The sequence below is a fragment of the Pezoporus flaviventris genome, unplaced genomic scaffold (assembly GCF_033815535.1).
Source record: "Pezoporus flaviventris isolate CSIRO_AGI_PZ_B2104156 unplaced genomic scaffold, CSIRO_AGI_Pfla_v1 ptg000015l, whole genome shotgun sequence".
In the NCBI taxonomy this organism is placed as follows: Eukaryota; Metazoa; Chordata; class Aves; order Psittaciformes; family Psittacidae; genus Pezoporus; species Pezoporus flaviventris.
In genome coordinates, this window is record NW_026892563.1 from 4353271 (window position 1) to 4372347 (window position 19077).

Below are 19077 nucleotides of genomic sequence, written 5' to 3' on the forward strand. Positions count from 1 at the left end.
CAAGCTTGAAATGCAGAGTAGACACATGAATGCAATACAGTAATTAAAACTGGGAAGATTGTAAAATACAGGCCAACATATAGGCTTGATGCTATATAAGGACATCCAACATTTCTTGTTGGGATAACTTTAACGTAACACTATGAATTATAGTGACACAACATTTTTGAAGAGTTGCTTAACTGAGTAAACGCTGAAGTCCTGCAGAAAGTAATCCAGGCCTACTACACTTTCAGTATTACAAAAGCTTACACGAGAGTGATTTAAAGGTTAAAAATATTTTATTTACACTTTCTTTTATACACATTTTATACAGTTTTCAGTTTGAAACCCGAACCAGCGCGTATATGCAAGTCTGAGCATACTGTATCCACAGCTAGGGAAAATTAACTTTCTGCCAAGAAAAGAAAAAAGGCTTTAAAACTGTTAAAAAGAGGCAATTCTTAAATTATTCAGAGGAGTTTATAGCAGCCCTGGGGTAATCATTAGACAGTTAATCCAAATGTACATGAGGTCATATATATACTTTTAATTTTCTATAGGAAAAGTATTTCCAATTGCTAAACACAAACACAGTACAGTTTGAAAATAACTTTTCCCATTAACTTATCAAATACTTATCAAATACATTCTTTTCAATACAAACAATCTGATATTGTACACTGGACTCATGTGGGATACTATAGCAGAATTGCAATCTCCAGCATATAATAATTTATTTTAAAAAGACCTACAAAAATAACAATATATAGGGAAAAATATTTAAAATAAAAACATAGCTCACTCTTCCCTTCACCTGTTCCCAGAACTGACATAAAAGTTAGGTGGGTCCCACTGAGGTAATAAAAGCCCCCTAAGAATAGCTAACTTTACAGTCCTATGTAACGCTTTATTTTCTAGACTTACAGGAAGGTTTTCTACCAGAGCCATAAATAAAAACTACCATCTCCAAATAGAAGTGGTTTTCCCTCAGTCACCAACTTAATATTACTCCAAAGGTACTTGAAATTGAGCTTTGAATGTTATTTTAAAAAGATGATATAAACATTATTTGAAATTTGGGAAGTGAAAAAAAACAAAAAACAGAACCAAACCCATAGCAGAGGGAAATCCAGGAAAGCTGTGCTCAAACAAGTCAGTTTTTCTGCCACCTGCTCCATACAACTACGTTTTATGAAGTTTACCCACACAAACTGGAACTTTATTCACCAACTTTCAAAAATAGAATACAGATGCAAAAGTAGTCATTAGTAATAATTTTAAGCAGCTTCAGATTGTTTTACAAATGTTAAACCTTAAAACATTAGCTACAGGACACCGGCAAGCTTTGTTTTAAACAGATCACACGTTTTCCAGTTACATTCTTTCCCACTCTCCTTCAGCAAGCCCTGCCACATGTGATGGACCATGCTTAGTCAAGTAACTTCACCAGCTATGGTTTATTAATGGAAGAAGAGCAGGACAGAAGTTTTCTTGGATGCCCCCAGCCCCATAACACTTAAGCACAGGTTTAGTAACATTTGTGCTTTTAAGTTTTCTTGTAAGTACCTTACAGTTTTCTGTTCTCTTTGTATTGGACTGTTCACGTATGTGAAGTACACATCCGAAGTGTTAAAAGAATCAGGGGTACAATTCACTATTTAATTTTTTAAAAGGAAAAATAGATTTAAAAGGCAAAATACCTCTACAAATGTGACTTCTAAAACGACTTTGTCATATAAATGCTGACACAGCTTGAAGTTCACTTTTAAAAAGCTGTTAGCATCTCCCCATAATGGTTTTGCAGAAGAACAGACATAATGAGTTAAGCAATATTTGTCTTTTTTAACTGATTTGAATTTGTACCTGCTGAATTTTATCCTTTGCTTCCTGAGCATCAAGTGAAGCTTCATTCCTGATGCAAGTAGTTATCATATTATCAGCACAAAAAAACATTATCACTTGCGTCTGTAAGGCAGGAGGTCCTCAAGAAAAAATGGCTGCAAATCTCAGAAACCAGAGAAATATTACAGTCACAAACCCTTACAGCTAGTTGTAACAGGACTGTGCAGGAAGTAGGGCATCCACACTTTTCAAAATACAGTAACATACTAAAGCAGCATATCACATGCTACCACTTGCCCCCCTTGCTAGCAGTGCTTTCTGAAACAGCAGTCTTTGTAAAATTAAGTACTGCCTTCCTCCAGCTGAATCAATGGGGAAAAAAAAATTCAGAAGGGTTTTTTTGCCACCTAGTACATCCCACTAGTACCAACACTTTGTGAGGAAAAATGAACTATTTTTGAATTCTGAATGAAATTATCTGCCCCCTAAGAGCAGGTAGAGCAGCATGTGGAACAGGAACTGGCAGTGTCCAACCCCTTTATAGGAGCACCACACTTTTCGTCCATTCTTGCTCATTTGAAAACAAAATATCCCCTGGATCTCGTTACTAGATTAAAACTGGAAGCTGACACATTTTTTTCTGCAAATATTAAAACCAAACAAACAAACAAAACCCCCACCCCGAACTTAAGAGTGTAACTCACTGTGTCCACCTTTTTACGAAAATGCAAGTACATTTCCTGTTTCAAAACAGGTCAAGTGTTAAATATTAAATACATGGGAATGAGATTTGCCAGTATGCCATTATGATTGGGGTAGGAATAGAAGAACCCTGCCCAACTTAATAATCAAGGATTGTAACTTACCTTTTCCTCGACAAAGGAGAGGCATTTAAATGTTTTAAAAATCCATTGTAATCCGATCATAATGCTCAAAATCTGATAGTAACAGGCCACTCTTATTAGCTAGCTTACTTTTATTTAAACACTGAACTATCTGGAGCTAAATACTAAAAGCAAACACAAACAGAACTTGATGTAAAAAAAAAAAAAATCCCTCTGATATATAAAGTAACAAAACTGCCTCAAAAGTTCCACTGCCATGGAAAAGAGAATGTAAGGTAACTTCCGTTTCATGTTTGAAACAATAAAAGCATGGTAGAAATGTAGATTAAAAAATTCTCTCATACCTCCACAAATTCTAAACCTAAGAAAATTCCAAGCATTCCTATTGCTGGAAAGATTACAGCCAGCTTCTCAATGGCAACACAACTCCAGGGAAGCTGAAATCAAGAGTTCAAGTTAGAATTTCACAGAATAATTACTATTACAATTCTGAACAAGATCTTTCAGAGCTGAGCACCTGAAGATAAATATGAATTTAAAACCAGAGCACCTCAAAATGACCTGGTTCTTCACGTTTCAAGTGCCAGTACTCACCAATGACTTCAGTGCCAGTTGACTAGCACATAGAACTTCAGAAGGTGCTTAAGTGCAGACTCAAAATGATAACTTAATACACCCCCATCCTTACCGTTATTTTTAATAAAGTCTTGGCCACGTCTCTCTACTACACCTGAATTATGGAAGACCAGATATCCAGAACCATGTCCACTCCCCAGACTGGCCCTAGATAAAAGTTAAGTACTCCGTACTATTCATAACATGTCCATGAAAGCCTACACAGGCAGAATTAGCTTTTGCTGCCACATAAAACTTACTGAGAAATGAGCTGGTGACAAAGAGAATAAAAACAATTTTAAAACCTTGTTTTTATCCTTGTGCCCCGATATTCCATAAACTATGTACAGTAGAACATTTTCACTTGCACACAGCCAGCACCTACTGGAGTCAGTTCATCTCTGCAGCCATGCAGGTGATGAACATACAAAGTCTCACAATAAAACTGAGGTTTTTGCATAAGCCACACTGGCTTTAAGTTAAGCTATTAAAGTAATAAAGTAAAACAGATTTCTAATTCAGTAAACTGAAATTTGATTAAAAGAGACAACTGCAAACTAGTCTGAATCACAAGGCTGAATATCAGTATTTGGTCCAGTCACTAGTGACGAAACTATGATGGCATACATTCTCTCTTGCTGTTAAAACATACTGAAAGAAAATACTGTATCAATAAATCATTTCTAATTAAAAAATAAAAATTATCTGCCAACTTGCCATATAGCTCCAAATCCTTACATCTAAACCCAGAACATAATTACTACAAAAATATCAAAGTACAAGAATGAAGAATTTAACATGTTGTTTTAACACCTATTGACTATTTCAAACTTAGTTTAGGCAGGCAGGTGTTATATTTAACATAAGAAATATGGGGTGATTTTGGTCCCTTTGTAAGTGCATTCTTTTGAACCCCCTGAGTACTGTACATTCCTTTTCTACAGTGACTGGAAGATGCTGAGTAAAGTGGTCTTCATCGCTGCATATAAAGTAAAGTCTTATTGCTTCACGTGAAACATAGTGGCGTAAGATTTTACAACATACGCAGGTGCATGTTTCAGCATCATTTTGTCCATACACATCTGAACTAAGTGCCCAAGTTAGTTGAAGTTCTCCAAATCTTTCCTTTAGAGTCTAGAAGTGGCTAATTTCACATACTTTAAAATAAACAGAATGTAATTACAGTTCTTACCATTCTACAGTCAGTAACATCTGCAAGTTGACAAAAATAAACGAGTTTATTCAAAGCCCTCCTGGATGGACCACGCATCTTGATTCAGGCACTCTGAGGTAAGTAGCTATAGCTATGTAGGTTTTTTTGTGAAAGAAACAGAAATGGTACTAACGATCCAACCACCTAACTCCACAAACCACAGTAGTTCATAGCCATTAATAATTATATTATTAAAAAAATAAATTATACCACTTCAATAGGAGTACAAAGTATTCCTATTGAAGTATGACTACAAGCAAAGTACTGAGAATAAACTGTAGTGTATCCAGTTCTGAAAACAACTGTGGGTCAAAGCAGCGCGGAGCATTTGCTTATTGACATTTCCCATTTTCAAAAAAAAAGAAAACTGGGCAGCACATTCAAACATAAAAGAAATCAGGTAAGGTGTATTTTCTTTTTAAAAAATAATTTATAAAAGAGCAAATTACTGACAGTTCATTATGAGCATTGATATAAAGAGTTTAAAGTTACTGAATCAATCAGTACATATTAACGACAAGATACTCTGAAACCAAATGAGGCCTCCGGTTACTTAAGAAATTTGACTTATTAAGCTCATTAAAGGATAGCACTATACCTTAAATACAACAATATGGCAGAATCTGTGCACTAGTTAAAATATAATATTGTAACTGCACATAAAAAGATGTATTTATATATAGTTTTTACAGTGTATGCATGTATGTATATATTCTTTACTCATCAACAAACATAATGTAGACAATAGAAGGCAGCATAGAAATAGTGGTATGAATATAAAAATGCTTTGTTTTCAATTTAGTAGAAAATGTGTAATTTGAATTTTGGCAGACTTATTGGTACTTCTATACAAAACCAGGAAAAAGGTCATGCAAAGAGTTTGAGATTATTCTTCAACATATATAAGGGAGAACAGAAACACCTAACAGATTTGAGAATACTTTGCAATTCATGGGAAAAGCATCCAGAAGACAACATAAAAATACAGAAATTGTTTAGCATTGCTATTTTATACTTGGTTGTACCCTAGTACAGATGAGTTTTATTTTGAGGCTCAATAAAATTAAAATAAAGCCTTCCTCCTCTTTCTTCCACAAATATTTCGTTAAATTCAACTGATTTCAGAAGCATAATGGTGTAATGGCCATTTAAAAAAAGAATAATAAAAAGAAAGTTTTATGGATACACTCAAAAATATATTTTTCTTTCCCCTTACAATTATGTTTGTTAAAAAAACAAAGCTTTTACAACATCGAACCAACTATCAGCTGTTCTAATAAACTTGGTAAGTAAACTCCCTGTACATCCTAAATGCTCTTAAGCATTTAGCAGTTCTTCTTACACACAAGGTAATGTCTCTGACGGAATTCAACTGGTTTGTATTTTTTGACAGATTAGGTACAGCCTTTTGTATTTCACTGGGTTGTTCTTTCTGGTTTAGCTGCAACGTCTAACATGCTCCAACACATATTCAGGAAAGTGCAAGCTGCAGACTTGTAAGCCATCCAGCTTGCATGGCATCCTCGGATATTCATCTTCTTTCCATTTGTTTTCCTCTGGATCAAAGGTGAGAATTGAATCACTGTAATGACCATTGTAACAAAGGCCTCCAAGAACCATTATCTGTTTGTCCAGCACAGCTACACCATGACCACTCCTACCGATTGGCATAGAAGCCAATATAGTCCACTGATCGGTATCTGGGTCATAGACCTCTGTGGAAGGACAACCTTGAGATTCGAAGGAGGCTCTCAGGATCACACAGACACCACCAAAGACATAAAGCTTACCATTATAAGAAATCATTTTGTGAAAGCATCTTGCATAATTCATTTTGCATTTGTTCTCCCAACAGTTAGTGACCACTTGAGTTCTCCTTGTCCGCTGCTCTACTGTCCCTTCTTTACTAGGATCAAACACACACACTTGCTTAGACGTTGAAGATGATGTAATTCCACCAGTGATATACAACTTGTTACCAAGAACAGTCCCTTCATGTCCGTATTTATTGACTGGATAGGGATCCACAAATTCCCATTTATCTTCAGTAATATCATAACGTTCTGTTGAGTAAAAGGTTTCATCCCTGGTTCTCCCAGCCACTGCATAAACATACCTCCCAATAACTCCAACAGCAAACTCAGAACGTGGAACGGACATGTCTGCCATTCGTAACCAAGTGTTCTGTCTTGGGTCATATCTAAACACTTTGGACGAAGCATGAAACTCGCCATCTGGCCCCAGTTCTTCCCCTCCTAACAGGAACACAAAGTTATTCACAATGGCAAGGCAGTCTGGTCGTAAAGGTACTTGAGGACCCTCTAGCTCCCACCAGACCCTTGGCTTGTGCAAGAGAAGAATTTTACTGTTTACCATACTGTGTCCTATCATTCCTCTAAATACTGCAGTCTGGGGTTTGGCAGAACGTATTTTGTTCGATTTCATTTCCATCAAAGGCTGTTGGTGAACGCTATGAAAGTAATTCATGGCTTGGTCAACCTCATGTCGCAGCTGCCGGGAGTATCGATAAAACTCTGATGTTTTTACCTATGAATACATTTAAAAGACATTAAAATTCTGACCAAGAGAAACAATCCAGAAAACCTAAATGACTGTGTGTCACTGGAAGATTATTTTACTTAGTTTCATTCAGGCAATCTTGAGAGTAATTGTATTTGTGCATGAAGGCTTAAGCTAACGTATTGTTATTCAAAATCCAGAAGGCAATTTAGTGATCAGCAGCAATGACTAACATTTTCAGCAGAATACTCACACACAGAATTTAAGTTGGAATTAGGCACAACTGAAATCCCCAAGCCTAAAAAACACTATTCATTCTTTCCCAAGAAGCCTCTGTTCATCTTCTGCTTAATCCACAAAGCATCTAAATGAAGAATGAACTATTCTTTTGGTGTTGAAAATCATTCTATGCACCCATTCTGTGTTTACCAGGGTCTATCCTTGTTAAGCGTTTGCTGAATTCTCGCAACCAAGCCCAAGCAGGTATTCCTGAATGGTAGGCTCTCCTCACACAACTATTTAAGTGGGGTGGGAAGGGAAGGCAATCAAACCCCTCCTTCAGAACATGTGACTGCACTAACCGCTCATCATGATGGTTACATTTATAGGTCCCCTCTGCGAGTCTCCATGTTAACAAATGCCTTTAACACAGGAGGAAAATATCTCAACCTATAATCCTTTGGTTGTGCATTTATTTGGAAATTGGTGGACATAGGTTTAAACTTCCTCTTCCCAGGTAAGAGCTACCACCTTTGAATTACCACACAGTAGTGAAGTGCCATCCCAATCCGAAAAGAGCTACCCCTGCACAGCTTCACTGGAGTTGGGAGTGAGTGGAAGATTATAAGAATTCATCTTTCTAGGACACTTCCTATTATCTAAGTCAATTTAAGTCCCAAGACTGGTTCTGAGACAATTCCAAAACACACCCCTGTCTTGAACACTTTAACTAATCTAGCTTCAGACAGCCCTCAGGCCACCACGTGCTTCTCTTCAAAGAGGTTTCATTCTTCCTGTACAGTCTGGTCTAACAAAACATTCTGAATTACACATCTAAAACAAATAAAACCCCACTAGATATGGCCAAATCCACAAATCCTCTATCAGTTTTGATCCTAAGTCCCCATTTCTTTCACATGAAACAGATTGCTTTCACACACCCCAAATACCTTTAGTACCTACTAGCTTCAGAAAGAGAAGCAATGCTTGGAAAAAATGTAAGGCCACTCTGAAAGCTCAAAGTTACCACACAGTAACACCAGAATTTACTATCTTTCAGTATTTGTTCCCCCACCTCCTCCTATTCCCTGCCCCAAGTAATAAAAGCCTGTACCACCACTTACCTAACAGGGGGTGGTACAAGTTTTCATGTATCTGAAAAGCAATTTGGAAATATATGTTTTTATACCTTGTGAATACAGCAGTTGCTTATTCCATAACACATACTACTAAAATGTTAACTTTGTGTTAATCCTTTCTCTTCCTTGTACAGTAATGAAGACATTCCGCTCCAAGATAAATATTTTTTTAAACTTTTTGAAATGTTACTATTGGACAGAATCTGCACAGACTGAAATTGCTTTATATACCCGATTTTCAAAACTCCTGAATACTAACCTATTGTTGTGATGCACTTTGTAGCTCAAGAGAGCAATTTAACAGTTTTATTTATGCTTTTTCTTTATTTTGACAAGTTCAACTTATCTTGGAAAAAGAAGATGGGCACACACAGATTGCAAATATTATTCTCGGAGCAACATCCAACTTCTTTCTACTGTATTTATGAGGGTGATTAGGGAGCAAAAAGGTTTACTTAGGCATAGTGCTCATAAAACACCCACCGTAAGGACAACTTTTGTGGGGAATAACATCTATTTTCTTCCTTTATATAAAGAATATATCATAAAAACACAGGCAATTTGCTCATACGGCATCTGAATAAACCGTAGAGCCTGACTGAGAAGGTAACTTCCAGCAAATATGCTGGGGGTGAGGTAGCAGGGAAAACCACAGAACAGAAAAATGGTAAAATACAGAAAGTTTTAAAGGGTAAAAAAAATTACATAGGAAATTAAAATAACAAAGACTCTTACTTTACCCTTAAAAGTAACTTTCAAATTCTAAACCAGCATGACTATTTCACACACTCCCAAACTGGAGCTATCATTTTGAAAATTGAAGAAAAAAGATAAAAGAATTTTTGTTCCACCTATATGCATTTCAAATTTTCTTGGACTCGTTATGGAAGACAACAGGATCAACACACTAACAATGTGAAGCATGCCAGCAAAGCCTGGCAGAGATAGAAAATGTATTTTCTTCCCCCCCCTCAACATTTACCATTGTCTTTAGATCTAGAAACTGAAATACCAGCCAGAAACTGGAATCAAGCTGTATATAGCCTCACCACTATACTTCTTTCCATAGCCTAAACCTCACCCCATGAGAGCATGCAAAAGCAAACAAGGACTATCTCTCATTCCAGACAGAGAATCTCAAGACCAGGGAATCAATCTACCAGTACTACTTCTCTTGACAAAGCACTGAAATGAAAGCAAAGCCTCAATCTCTTACCTTAAACCAGAAAGACATCAAGAAGCAAGTATTACTACCAGTTATAAACAACTCTTGGGGAAGCTATCTACAAGCATAATCTTGAAGAGATGAACATAAAAATATATAAGCACTATCAATTCTTACAATATTCAGGGAAAAAAAAAAAGACAAAAAAAATCCCAAACAAACAAATTGCAACATAGACTGATATACTACGTAAATTCTGGTGAGAAAAGGTAGTACAAGGATTCCTCGATTTCACTGTTGAGGAAAAATACCACTGTTTCTAAACTTCCAGCTTTCCATAGCACAACCTTTGCAATACAGGAGCAGTACCTCTCTGAAGGCTCAAACGATGGTCTAAGATAACTGTCAGAATATGTCTCTATGAAAGTACAGACTGCTCAGGCTTGCTTGATGCAAATGAAGACAAAGTGAATGTAGGTCAGTTTACCCACTTACATATTCACATGCTGTCTGTGTGAAATCTTCCAGAATTATTTTAAATTCCTATTCAGCCCTTCGTAAGGAAAACCCTCCACCTACACTTCTGAATAACTTTACAATGCTTTTAATTACTTGTGAGTACAATCAAAAAAGAGAAGCATTAACATTTAGGTGTTTAGCTATTAAAACACAACTGTGAATTGTGCATACATTTCGGTTTGGTAGGTTAAAGAACGTGGCCTTTAGCAAGCCTTTTGTGGGAACTGCTGTCTTACATACAAAATAGGCTGAAGGAATTTCTTCAACATTCAAAATTAGGCTTCTGCCATTACCCAAAAGTGGCAAGGAGCAGTTGATCAACAACTGAGTGCTTACCAACAAACTTATTTTTCTGTTAAGCTCAAACGGAGAAGCTCTAGAAGGAAAATGCCCTTATTACCAACATACTCAATTAGAGAGAATGCTCACAGGTTTCTGCAAAGCATCCAAAACAGATGGAAATGTACACTAACTGTGATGAGCCTTGAAGTAAAACAAATGTGCATTCTTAAGAGTACATCGTCAACTCTGAACTGATTAAATATAAATGCATTTTCAAAGTATAAAAAAAGCCTATTCTGTTATCTTGCTGAAGGGTCTCAAAAAATATTTAAGTTGGATTTCCTTGGCAACCCCAATCTTACAGTAAAAAGGAATTTAATCCAAATGCTAAAGCTTTGCTCATGTGATTTTTTTCACATCCTTTCCAATTCTTTCTCTTCATTTTCTGGACAAAACCTTCTTACAGAGGTTCTGCTGGGATGTAGTGGTAATATAAAAGTTCCCAGAAGAACTCTGATGAGATCTACCTGACTGCATCACCTACCAGTTACAATGGTTCACAGCTGGACTTTTACGTACACAGGCAGGGAACAGCATAAGAAAAAAAAATCAAATGTATCATTAAAAAAAAAGAAGAAAGTAATTAAAAACATCCACTACTTATCCCTGCCTCTACTTACACACTAGGCAGTCAATATCAAAACCATCAAGACCACCAAAATCACCACCATCCCTCTAGCCATGGTAAATTGGAGCTTGATTGCATTTTGAATCAGTGAAATACTCAGTTAAAAACTGCTGGCTTTCCAAATTAATGCAGCTATTAATCATTACCTAGTTTTCTGCTGTATTGCAATGCATGCTTTTCTAGCTGAGCAGCTATGCAAGTTCTAGAATTTTCCATCTATATTTTATGAAAAAGTAAAGCCAAAAATGTATGCCATTAGTTTCTAATTTGAAAACTGATCCCCACAAAAGAGTGGATGCAACCCTTTTATGTTCATCATCCCCAAAAAATAATTAAGCAAATTAATAAGCTGCAGCAAGAACAATGAAATGCAAGGCAAATGGTCTGTAATACAAATCTGACTTAAGTATTTGGCACTTTTTTTTTTTTTAATACAACTATATGCAGCTTTGCCCTATTTTTGTCAGTTGGGCTTTTAGGAAAAAGCTTTCAAAACCGTAATGGAAGGCTGCTTTTGGAATACCCAAACTAAATATCTACTATTTGTACACCTGGTAACTAAATCTTAACATGTTATTATATGAGGTAGATATTAGTTTGGTTCCTTCTGTAGAACTGGTAAAAAAAAAAAAAAAAACACCACACAAAAAAATGTATGGCTCGTAACATGGTTCCATGATTTCTAGCCACGTAAGCAAAGAACTATTTCAAAGGTTCTAAAATTGTGCTTAGTTAAGTTTTCTATAACTGCAAGTGCTGAATGTGCAAGTGATGAAACTCAAACTCAACTATTAGGAATACAGAAGCTATGCTACACCTTTTCAATGAATAAAGATGGCATCTGTATCCGGCTTCTGGAGATCACACTTTTTCTTGAAAAATCCCTGTATTTTACTAGAGATTAAGCTGAATCAAAATTAAAGATCCATAAATCCTACCAAGTAGGATCTTTATTATTTTCACATCTACTAATCTCTGACCATATTCTAAGTACAACCATATTCCTGTCAACAAATGTTATCAAAACATTAACATTAGATCAAAACATTAGATCATCGAGTCTAACTATTAATCCAACACTGCCAAGTCCACCATTAAACCATGTCCCTAAATGCCACACCTACATGTCTTTTCATGACATGGTTGCCTCCAGTAAAAGAGAGATGAACTCAATGATCTAGGAAAAATGCCTTCTATCTCCAACCTTTCTCAAGACTTACAGAGCCATGGATATGCTTCATATAAAGTGGAAAATAATACGCTTTCAAATAAAGTGGATAGTGGAACCTGTGCTTCTCCCCATATACTTTACTTCCTAACTATTCACCATATTCTTACTTCATCAATATTTACATTTTCCTGCATAAATCTACACCTATTTTAAGGGCTAAGGAACAAAAGGAGCATCTACTCATACCTCAAAAGCAGTTTTGCAAGGACAGTTGAGAGTAAACAAACAGGCTGCACCTTCGCTTCTGTACTTCAAACACACATCACGTGTAGAGTTACGCACTCATTTCAAAGAGGACAAGTCATCCCTCTCAGATTGTAAATCTCTTCAGAAAAAGGATGTAAGAGAGCGGCTTAAGAGACCAAAAGAGACCATCCTTACTGTGACTTACAAAGTTCCATGTAAGTTATTTATGCACTACAGACAGGCATGTTAGTAATGCATATTAGAAAAATTACATAAGAGTACATATGACAAGTCAGCCAGTATATAGCAAATACAGTTTGCTGAACTGTTAAGAATCAATCTCAGATTGTATTTGGTACATTCACTCAGGCATTTAGTATGTGCTGGCTTCAGGTAAAGTATAATTTATGTTTGTGGATCTCAAAGAGAAAAAAAAATAAAACCAATATTCTCCCCCCTTCTACACTGAACAAAGAGTAACATCCAGGACACTTTAAAAAAAAAAAGAAAAAAAAAAGTGTGGTTTGTATTTTGATGTTGGCTCCAACTGCAGTTGTCCTTTGTCACTTGTCATGCTGGATTACTCAATGCTCTCTAGCCAGGGCAAAACATAAATGCATTTCTAGCTGCAGCAACAAATGGCATACATACTTAGCTGTGCTTCCCTCTGCTGAGCTGTCCCACTCCAGAATCCGCGCTGGCTTCTATCTGCTCCCACATAAAATTAATGGGAAGGGTATCCACAGATAAAGCTTTTGCATGTGGGTGTATAAACTAGGATGTTGAAAACTACTTGTCTCCTTAAGTTGTACCTATCTGGCCATTTGGTAGCTGTCAGTATAAAACATGAGAAGCACTCTATGCAGGATTTATACCACAGATACCAAAACCAACTCCAGAAGTTACACCAAAATATAACGCTGAAGACAACATGTACTTTTCACTTGTGCTTACAGAAATTTAATTGAAGACAGCTTGATGCTTGAACTTAGATCCCAAAACCACAAAGAGCTGAAGCAGACTCTTTCATACAAGTCTTACCCTGTTAGACTGACCTTAAGGATACTTTATGAATCCTATCAGTTTTCTTACTGAAGGGCTTAAATGTTGTAATAATAAGGTAAAAGTATTTTTCAAAACAAGACACTACACAGCATCTTGCAGAGTTCAGCTCTTACTAGTTGGAAATCTCTTAACCCAATGTAAACATTACTGTTCTAAAACAGGTATTTATTCTGTTTATTATGTCTATTGGCTAATACAGAATCAGAAGTATATTTCATGTATTATTATTTCCTCTACTCAATTTACACACAAAAAACCCAACCCAAAATATAAAACCTCACTTGTTTATGAATTAATTGCTTTTACAATTTAAAATACAAATAAGCATAAGCCTTACTACCAAAAAGATCCAGTAGCCCTTAAACCACCAAGAACAATACAACCTTATCTGTATATTTACTAGATACCAAAATAAAAATATACAAGAAATTTATTTGCAAGACCCAACAAAAGCACAGGGTCTTAAATCCTATTAATTCACTGAAAGGTTAAAACCACACAAGTTAAAAGTTGTATCACACAAAATTAACATTTTTTAAGACAAACAGCACAGTTTAAGTAATTCCTGACCTGAATACCCTTCTGTTACTAGCCTGCAAGAGAGCTGCTTACAAAGTCTTGTAATACTCTACTGTTGACAAATACTCAAGAGTCTCAGAACAGAAAACAACTCTGTGTGTGCGCGTGTGTGTGTCTATTCTTCTACAGAACAGGAGAAAAAGAAAATTCTCTTTTAACATCTTGATACATACAATGATCAACTGAATTTCAGATCACCTGTTACAAAAATTCTTCTGGTATTTAAAATAAATCATTACATTTCACACCGTCAATAAGTTTTGACTGTATTATGTGCCTTGTGTAGCGCCAATGTATGTGTAAATACAGGATCAGGACTTACTTCCAACTGCTGTGTAACAACAGCAAAAGCACTGAAGATACAACACTAACACCATCCTTCAGACTTAACAGCAGATTCTAGTTTCCACTTGTAAATAAAAAATAACTGTACTTAAAACACATAAAATCTACAGTCGCTATATTTTTATTATATTAATAACAGTTATCATGCCATTTGCCCTACATACTCTATGTAGCTCTAAAATCTTTGGAAAGCAAGAAGCAACTTGCCGAAAACAGTAAGAATGACTGAAATAAAACTTCTATTAATACAAGTGACCCTATTTTGCAATGTCCTTTCCATAAGAATTCACTTTAAAACATGTATTATAAATCTACCTGTTCTCCAGTCACTGTACATATTATTGTCTAATAATCAGATGACAATACTTCCAGATGTTTGTCTTCTACTGTTTTATTAGAAAAATAAATGCTATCTTTTTATTTCTCCTAATAGGTTTGAGAATCTTACCTATTTAATGGCATGCTGCCCTAGCTAAATGATGAATCCTGTCTATTGCTTTTCAAATGCACCAACCTTCTCAAAAACACTGGATGGTGTCATCAAACAAAACCTGATGTTCTGAATGATGGTGTCCGTATGCCTCCAACGTCTTCTATCATGGCGCAGCCAGGCCTGAACAGCTTCATACAGCTCTATCTCTGGAAACCTGCTCAGATGGTCATTATCCAAGTAAGACATGAGCTTCTCAAAGCTCAGATATGAAAGGAAGTCAGGTCTGGACATGAGTGGCACGAAATTCTCTAGCAGGAAGGAATCCAATTTTTCCCTGACTCCTTCGATGTTTACACCAAAATCATCCAGAAGTCTCATAATTTCTGCACAGTTTTCTAAGCAGATTTTAGTTAAGAGAAAAGAGCAGCAAAATTTTACCACCTCTATAAGCTGGACATACATGGCAGCCTGAAGGATTTCATGAACAGTGTTCATACTCAGTTCAATAGTTCCATAGTACATGAATTGGAGGACATGACTGAAGCCTGTAGCTGTCAGACCTTTCAAATGGATTTTGTCCTGATCTCGTTCTCGCATATCAGCTGTGAACATAATCCTGAAGTAATCACTCTGGGTAGCAAGCAGTGCTTTATGGGCCTGAAACTGGTGGTCTTCAATGACAAGTGTGACATCAAGAAGCAATCCCTCCTCATACAGTGCTCTGAATCCAGCAGAGACACTGGTGTCATGGATGGAGGAGCTAAACCCTTCCACGTCCCCTGCCATGAATCACCTGGGGGGAAGAAAAAAATAAATAAATAAAAATAAAAATAAATTGTTATTTCTCGTAACATATCACAAGCCCTTCCTGACCAGATAAATCCTGAGACTGTTTATATTAAGACTTAAAAGTCTTCACCATCCTTTTGTTTTCTCTTCAGCTGAAAAAAATCAACTTAAGAAACAACTTAAACCACAAATGTTAACTATTTCTCCCCCCCCTCCCCCCCCTTTCATTTTAAAGAAAGGGAAATAAACAATAACTATGTGGTCCTGCCAAATTATTCCACACTCCAAGCTACTTAGTGACCAGATAAGGAAGAAGCAATGTTAAAAAGGTTGTCATATAGGTTTTTCCTTCTCTCTCCCTCAATCTTTCTGAAGAATTTATCTCAGGAGTGCAATAAAACACCTACTCTTGAATATCAAAGGTTTCAGAAAGGAAGCCAAACTTCCTTAACTTTGCAAATAAGCTCCAGTAGATCTGTACAAGGTATAACCTAAAAAAAAAAATAAATTTAGTATCTTTAAAAATTTATATCAATTTGCTCAAATGTTATTTCTAGGAAACTGAACATTTTCAGAGATACTATTTGTGTGTTTCACTTCTGCAACAACATAATCGTCACCCTGTTCTCCCCCTCACCTGTTTCTTACTACAGGGATTAATTAAGGGATGAGATTTATAAAGAGCAAAATACTATGGCAACAGGAATCACTGACAAGATTAGGTCACAATAAATAATATTCTGTATACTGGGTTTATTGAAACTTAATTGCTTCTAAAGCACTTGAACATCTGCAGATGCAGTGTTACTTATGTGAAAGCTACAATCAAACTGTAAATAAGAAAAAACAAATCAAACAAACAAAACAACAACAACAACAAAAAACAAAAAAGGCTAGCAAGATTCTACCCTGTTAAAGGAAGACAAATATTCAACAAAAATCCTTATAAACAAACTATTCCAAATCCACGAATTTCTCATAATGTTGCTCAACTTCCTTGGGTTTAGGTACAGTGAAGTTGCACAAGGAAGCTTGAACCAGTCCAATAATTTATCACTAGTCAGAGGGCAAAGGTACACTCCATGCTCCCACCCTCTCCTCATCCTGGGGCCTGAGCTCCTGCAGCCTACTTTGAGATATTTCTGGGGTTTACTTGACTGCTTAGAAAGCCAAATCAACCCATAATTGTGACTGAAAACTAAACCAAGGGCAGGGTACGGGGAAGAGAGGGAGATGACAATGGTGACACAGTACACAAACCACCAACCCCCAGCACACACAGAAACTCAAAACCAGAGAGCTTTCTGCTTATCAGTGAGCAGACTTCTGACTTGACACTGCAGGGAGGGTGGCACAAGAGCCAACCCGATGCAGAGGGCAGGATATCACATTTGAGCAGCAACAGGGAAAAAGAGTAACATCTTTCCTTTTTGGCATTAACCAGCTACTAGGAATTGGTTCAGCCATTTCAATTTATCTCACCTTAAATTACAGCACAACATTCACTGATTTGTGCATTTAACCCTGAATTTCCTATAACAAAGTTAATAATGCCTTAGTACTGATAACCTATATGAAAAACTAAGTAATACCAACACATTTAAAAAAAAATATTATTTTCAAGGTTGTAGAACTTTACAGCAGTGTATGGACCCAGAACTGACTCAGGACCCAGCTTGGCCCAGGTTTTACAACTTCAGAGTGCTGTTATCACCCACTTCCTCAAGTAGCATCCGGACTGCTGCCATTGTAACTGGAATGTAATTTATTAGACTCCATCAATGGGTAATCATCTCCTCTCCTTAATTCATCAGCACACATCCTGGAAAACAAAACTGGAAATACTTTTTGTCCATGTAAAACTAAAATGGCGAGTAGGTGTTTGTAGCCACACCTCATGGAATCAGCACCACTCCCATACTGTGGGACCTGCTGACAGGTTCTGTGCACAATAGAGTAAATGCTGGGAGCGTTCATGACAATTAAGGCTTTATGTTAAAATTCTAAATTCCTGTAAGTAAGTAGCAGAAAGAGAACAAAGCTGATAATGCAATCACTTTCTCGCCAGTATCCATGATAGCACACTACTCCCAACGTCACTGAAGACAAAAAGAAAATGCAAGCTGTTCTGAAGCTTCATATTTTGAGTCTCTTATTCCTGAACACAGCACAGGCCTACCAGAAAGAAAAGTTCGTACCAAATATTCTTCTTAGTTGCTGCCAATTCTTGCACAAAAGCAGACAAGGAAATAATTACTTTACTAACTTCTGACCACCTCAAAAAGAAGCAACAAACTGAAGAGTAAGCATAAAGCCTAGTTTATGGGACTTTGTTTTCTAATTGGATTTCCAGTATCAAATGAAAAGGTAAACACTAGCTTTTTTCTTTCTTTGTAACTCCTCCCCTCCTGACCCCAGTTCTCTGATGTTTAATAACAGTTGAGATCATATTTCAGTCTTTCCTATTTAAGAGATTTAATGGCCACTTGCTTTTAAGTGGGCCACCCGTTTTCATAAAATATATGGCACCCTGAAACTATCACCTCTCAATTTTGTCTGTAATCAGTCAAGAGGTTCAAACATGACTAAGATTCACAGGGCAGTGCAACCGTTAAAGTTACATTTCCTTTAGGAGGTGAACTAGGACTCATGGCTCAGCTTCAAATCCAAGATCAATGGAAAAAAATGGGACAGGACAACTGGAATTTGCAAATGTGAGATGTTAACAAAAACAGAGCAATATATTAGGGGAAAAACATCAGAAATTAAGCAACATTCTTCAGATGACTGAAACAACACATATTAATCTGAAAATAACAGGATATCCCATCACACAGGCTCATGCAGGCAGGAATCTCATGGAAGGGATTTCTTCAAAACAGTTCATACATTACTGTGCACACGAACAACAGAGAACCATACCAGCAAGATACAAACACATACTAGGGTCTTTCCCTTTAACTTGAGAAAGGTAATTACATTATAGGTACTCTGCAAATAAAAGGAGAGACATTAACTTTTATACAGGTTGGCTTTAAAAGTCCTCTTTCACCACCCTCAAAGAAGCAAAAAGCTGGCCAGTGGAAAAAAGGAGGGACAAATGGTAGAGGGCAAATGCACCAAATACAGTGAAGCACCTCCAGCGTCCCTTTTAAGGATCAAATCAAATAAATAACACACAAAACCCTAAAACCAGCGACAGAGAGTCCTGGGCAACTGGCTTTAGGTGGTGCTGCTGAGCAGGGGGAGGGGACCGGATGACATCCAGAGGGCTCTTCCAACCTCAGCTACACTGTGATTCTGTGATCAAGCTGCTTTTACATAGAAACTGCACTGATTGATTGGTTATTTTTTTTCCCAACCATGCTTTTAATTCTGATTAAACAGAAATAAGACACACCCAGGCAAAGAAAAAAAAAA

The 19077-nt window shown here is 36.6% G+C and overlaps 1 protein-coding gene across 13 annotated transcripts in view; it reads right to left on the reverse strand.

The window, feature by feature from the left end:
* Window positions 1–262: 262 nt before the first annotated feature.
* Window positions 263–19077, reverse strand: part of KLHL15 (kelch like family member 15) — a 28883-nt gene continuing 10068 nt past the window's right edge. For 7 of the 13 annotated variants that reach the window (XM_061453291.1, XM_061453285.1, XM_061453292.1 and 4 more), the window contains 3 exons: window positions 16065–16148; window positions 14950–15661; window positions 263–7044 (listed from right to left, as the gene is read on the reverse strand). In XM_061453291.1, the coding sequence (XP_061309275.1) occupies window positions 5935–7044; window positions 14950–15654 (1815 nt within the window). In that variant the 5' untranslated portion in view covers window positions 15655–15661; window positions 16065–16148 and the 3' untranslated portion in view covers window positions 263–5934. The remainder of the gene's footprint in view (window positions 7045–14949; window positions 15662–16064; window positions 16149–19077) is intronic. The other 6 variants (XM_061453294.1, XM_061453287.1, XM_061453282.1 and 3 more) reach the window with 1 other exon arrangement.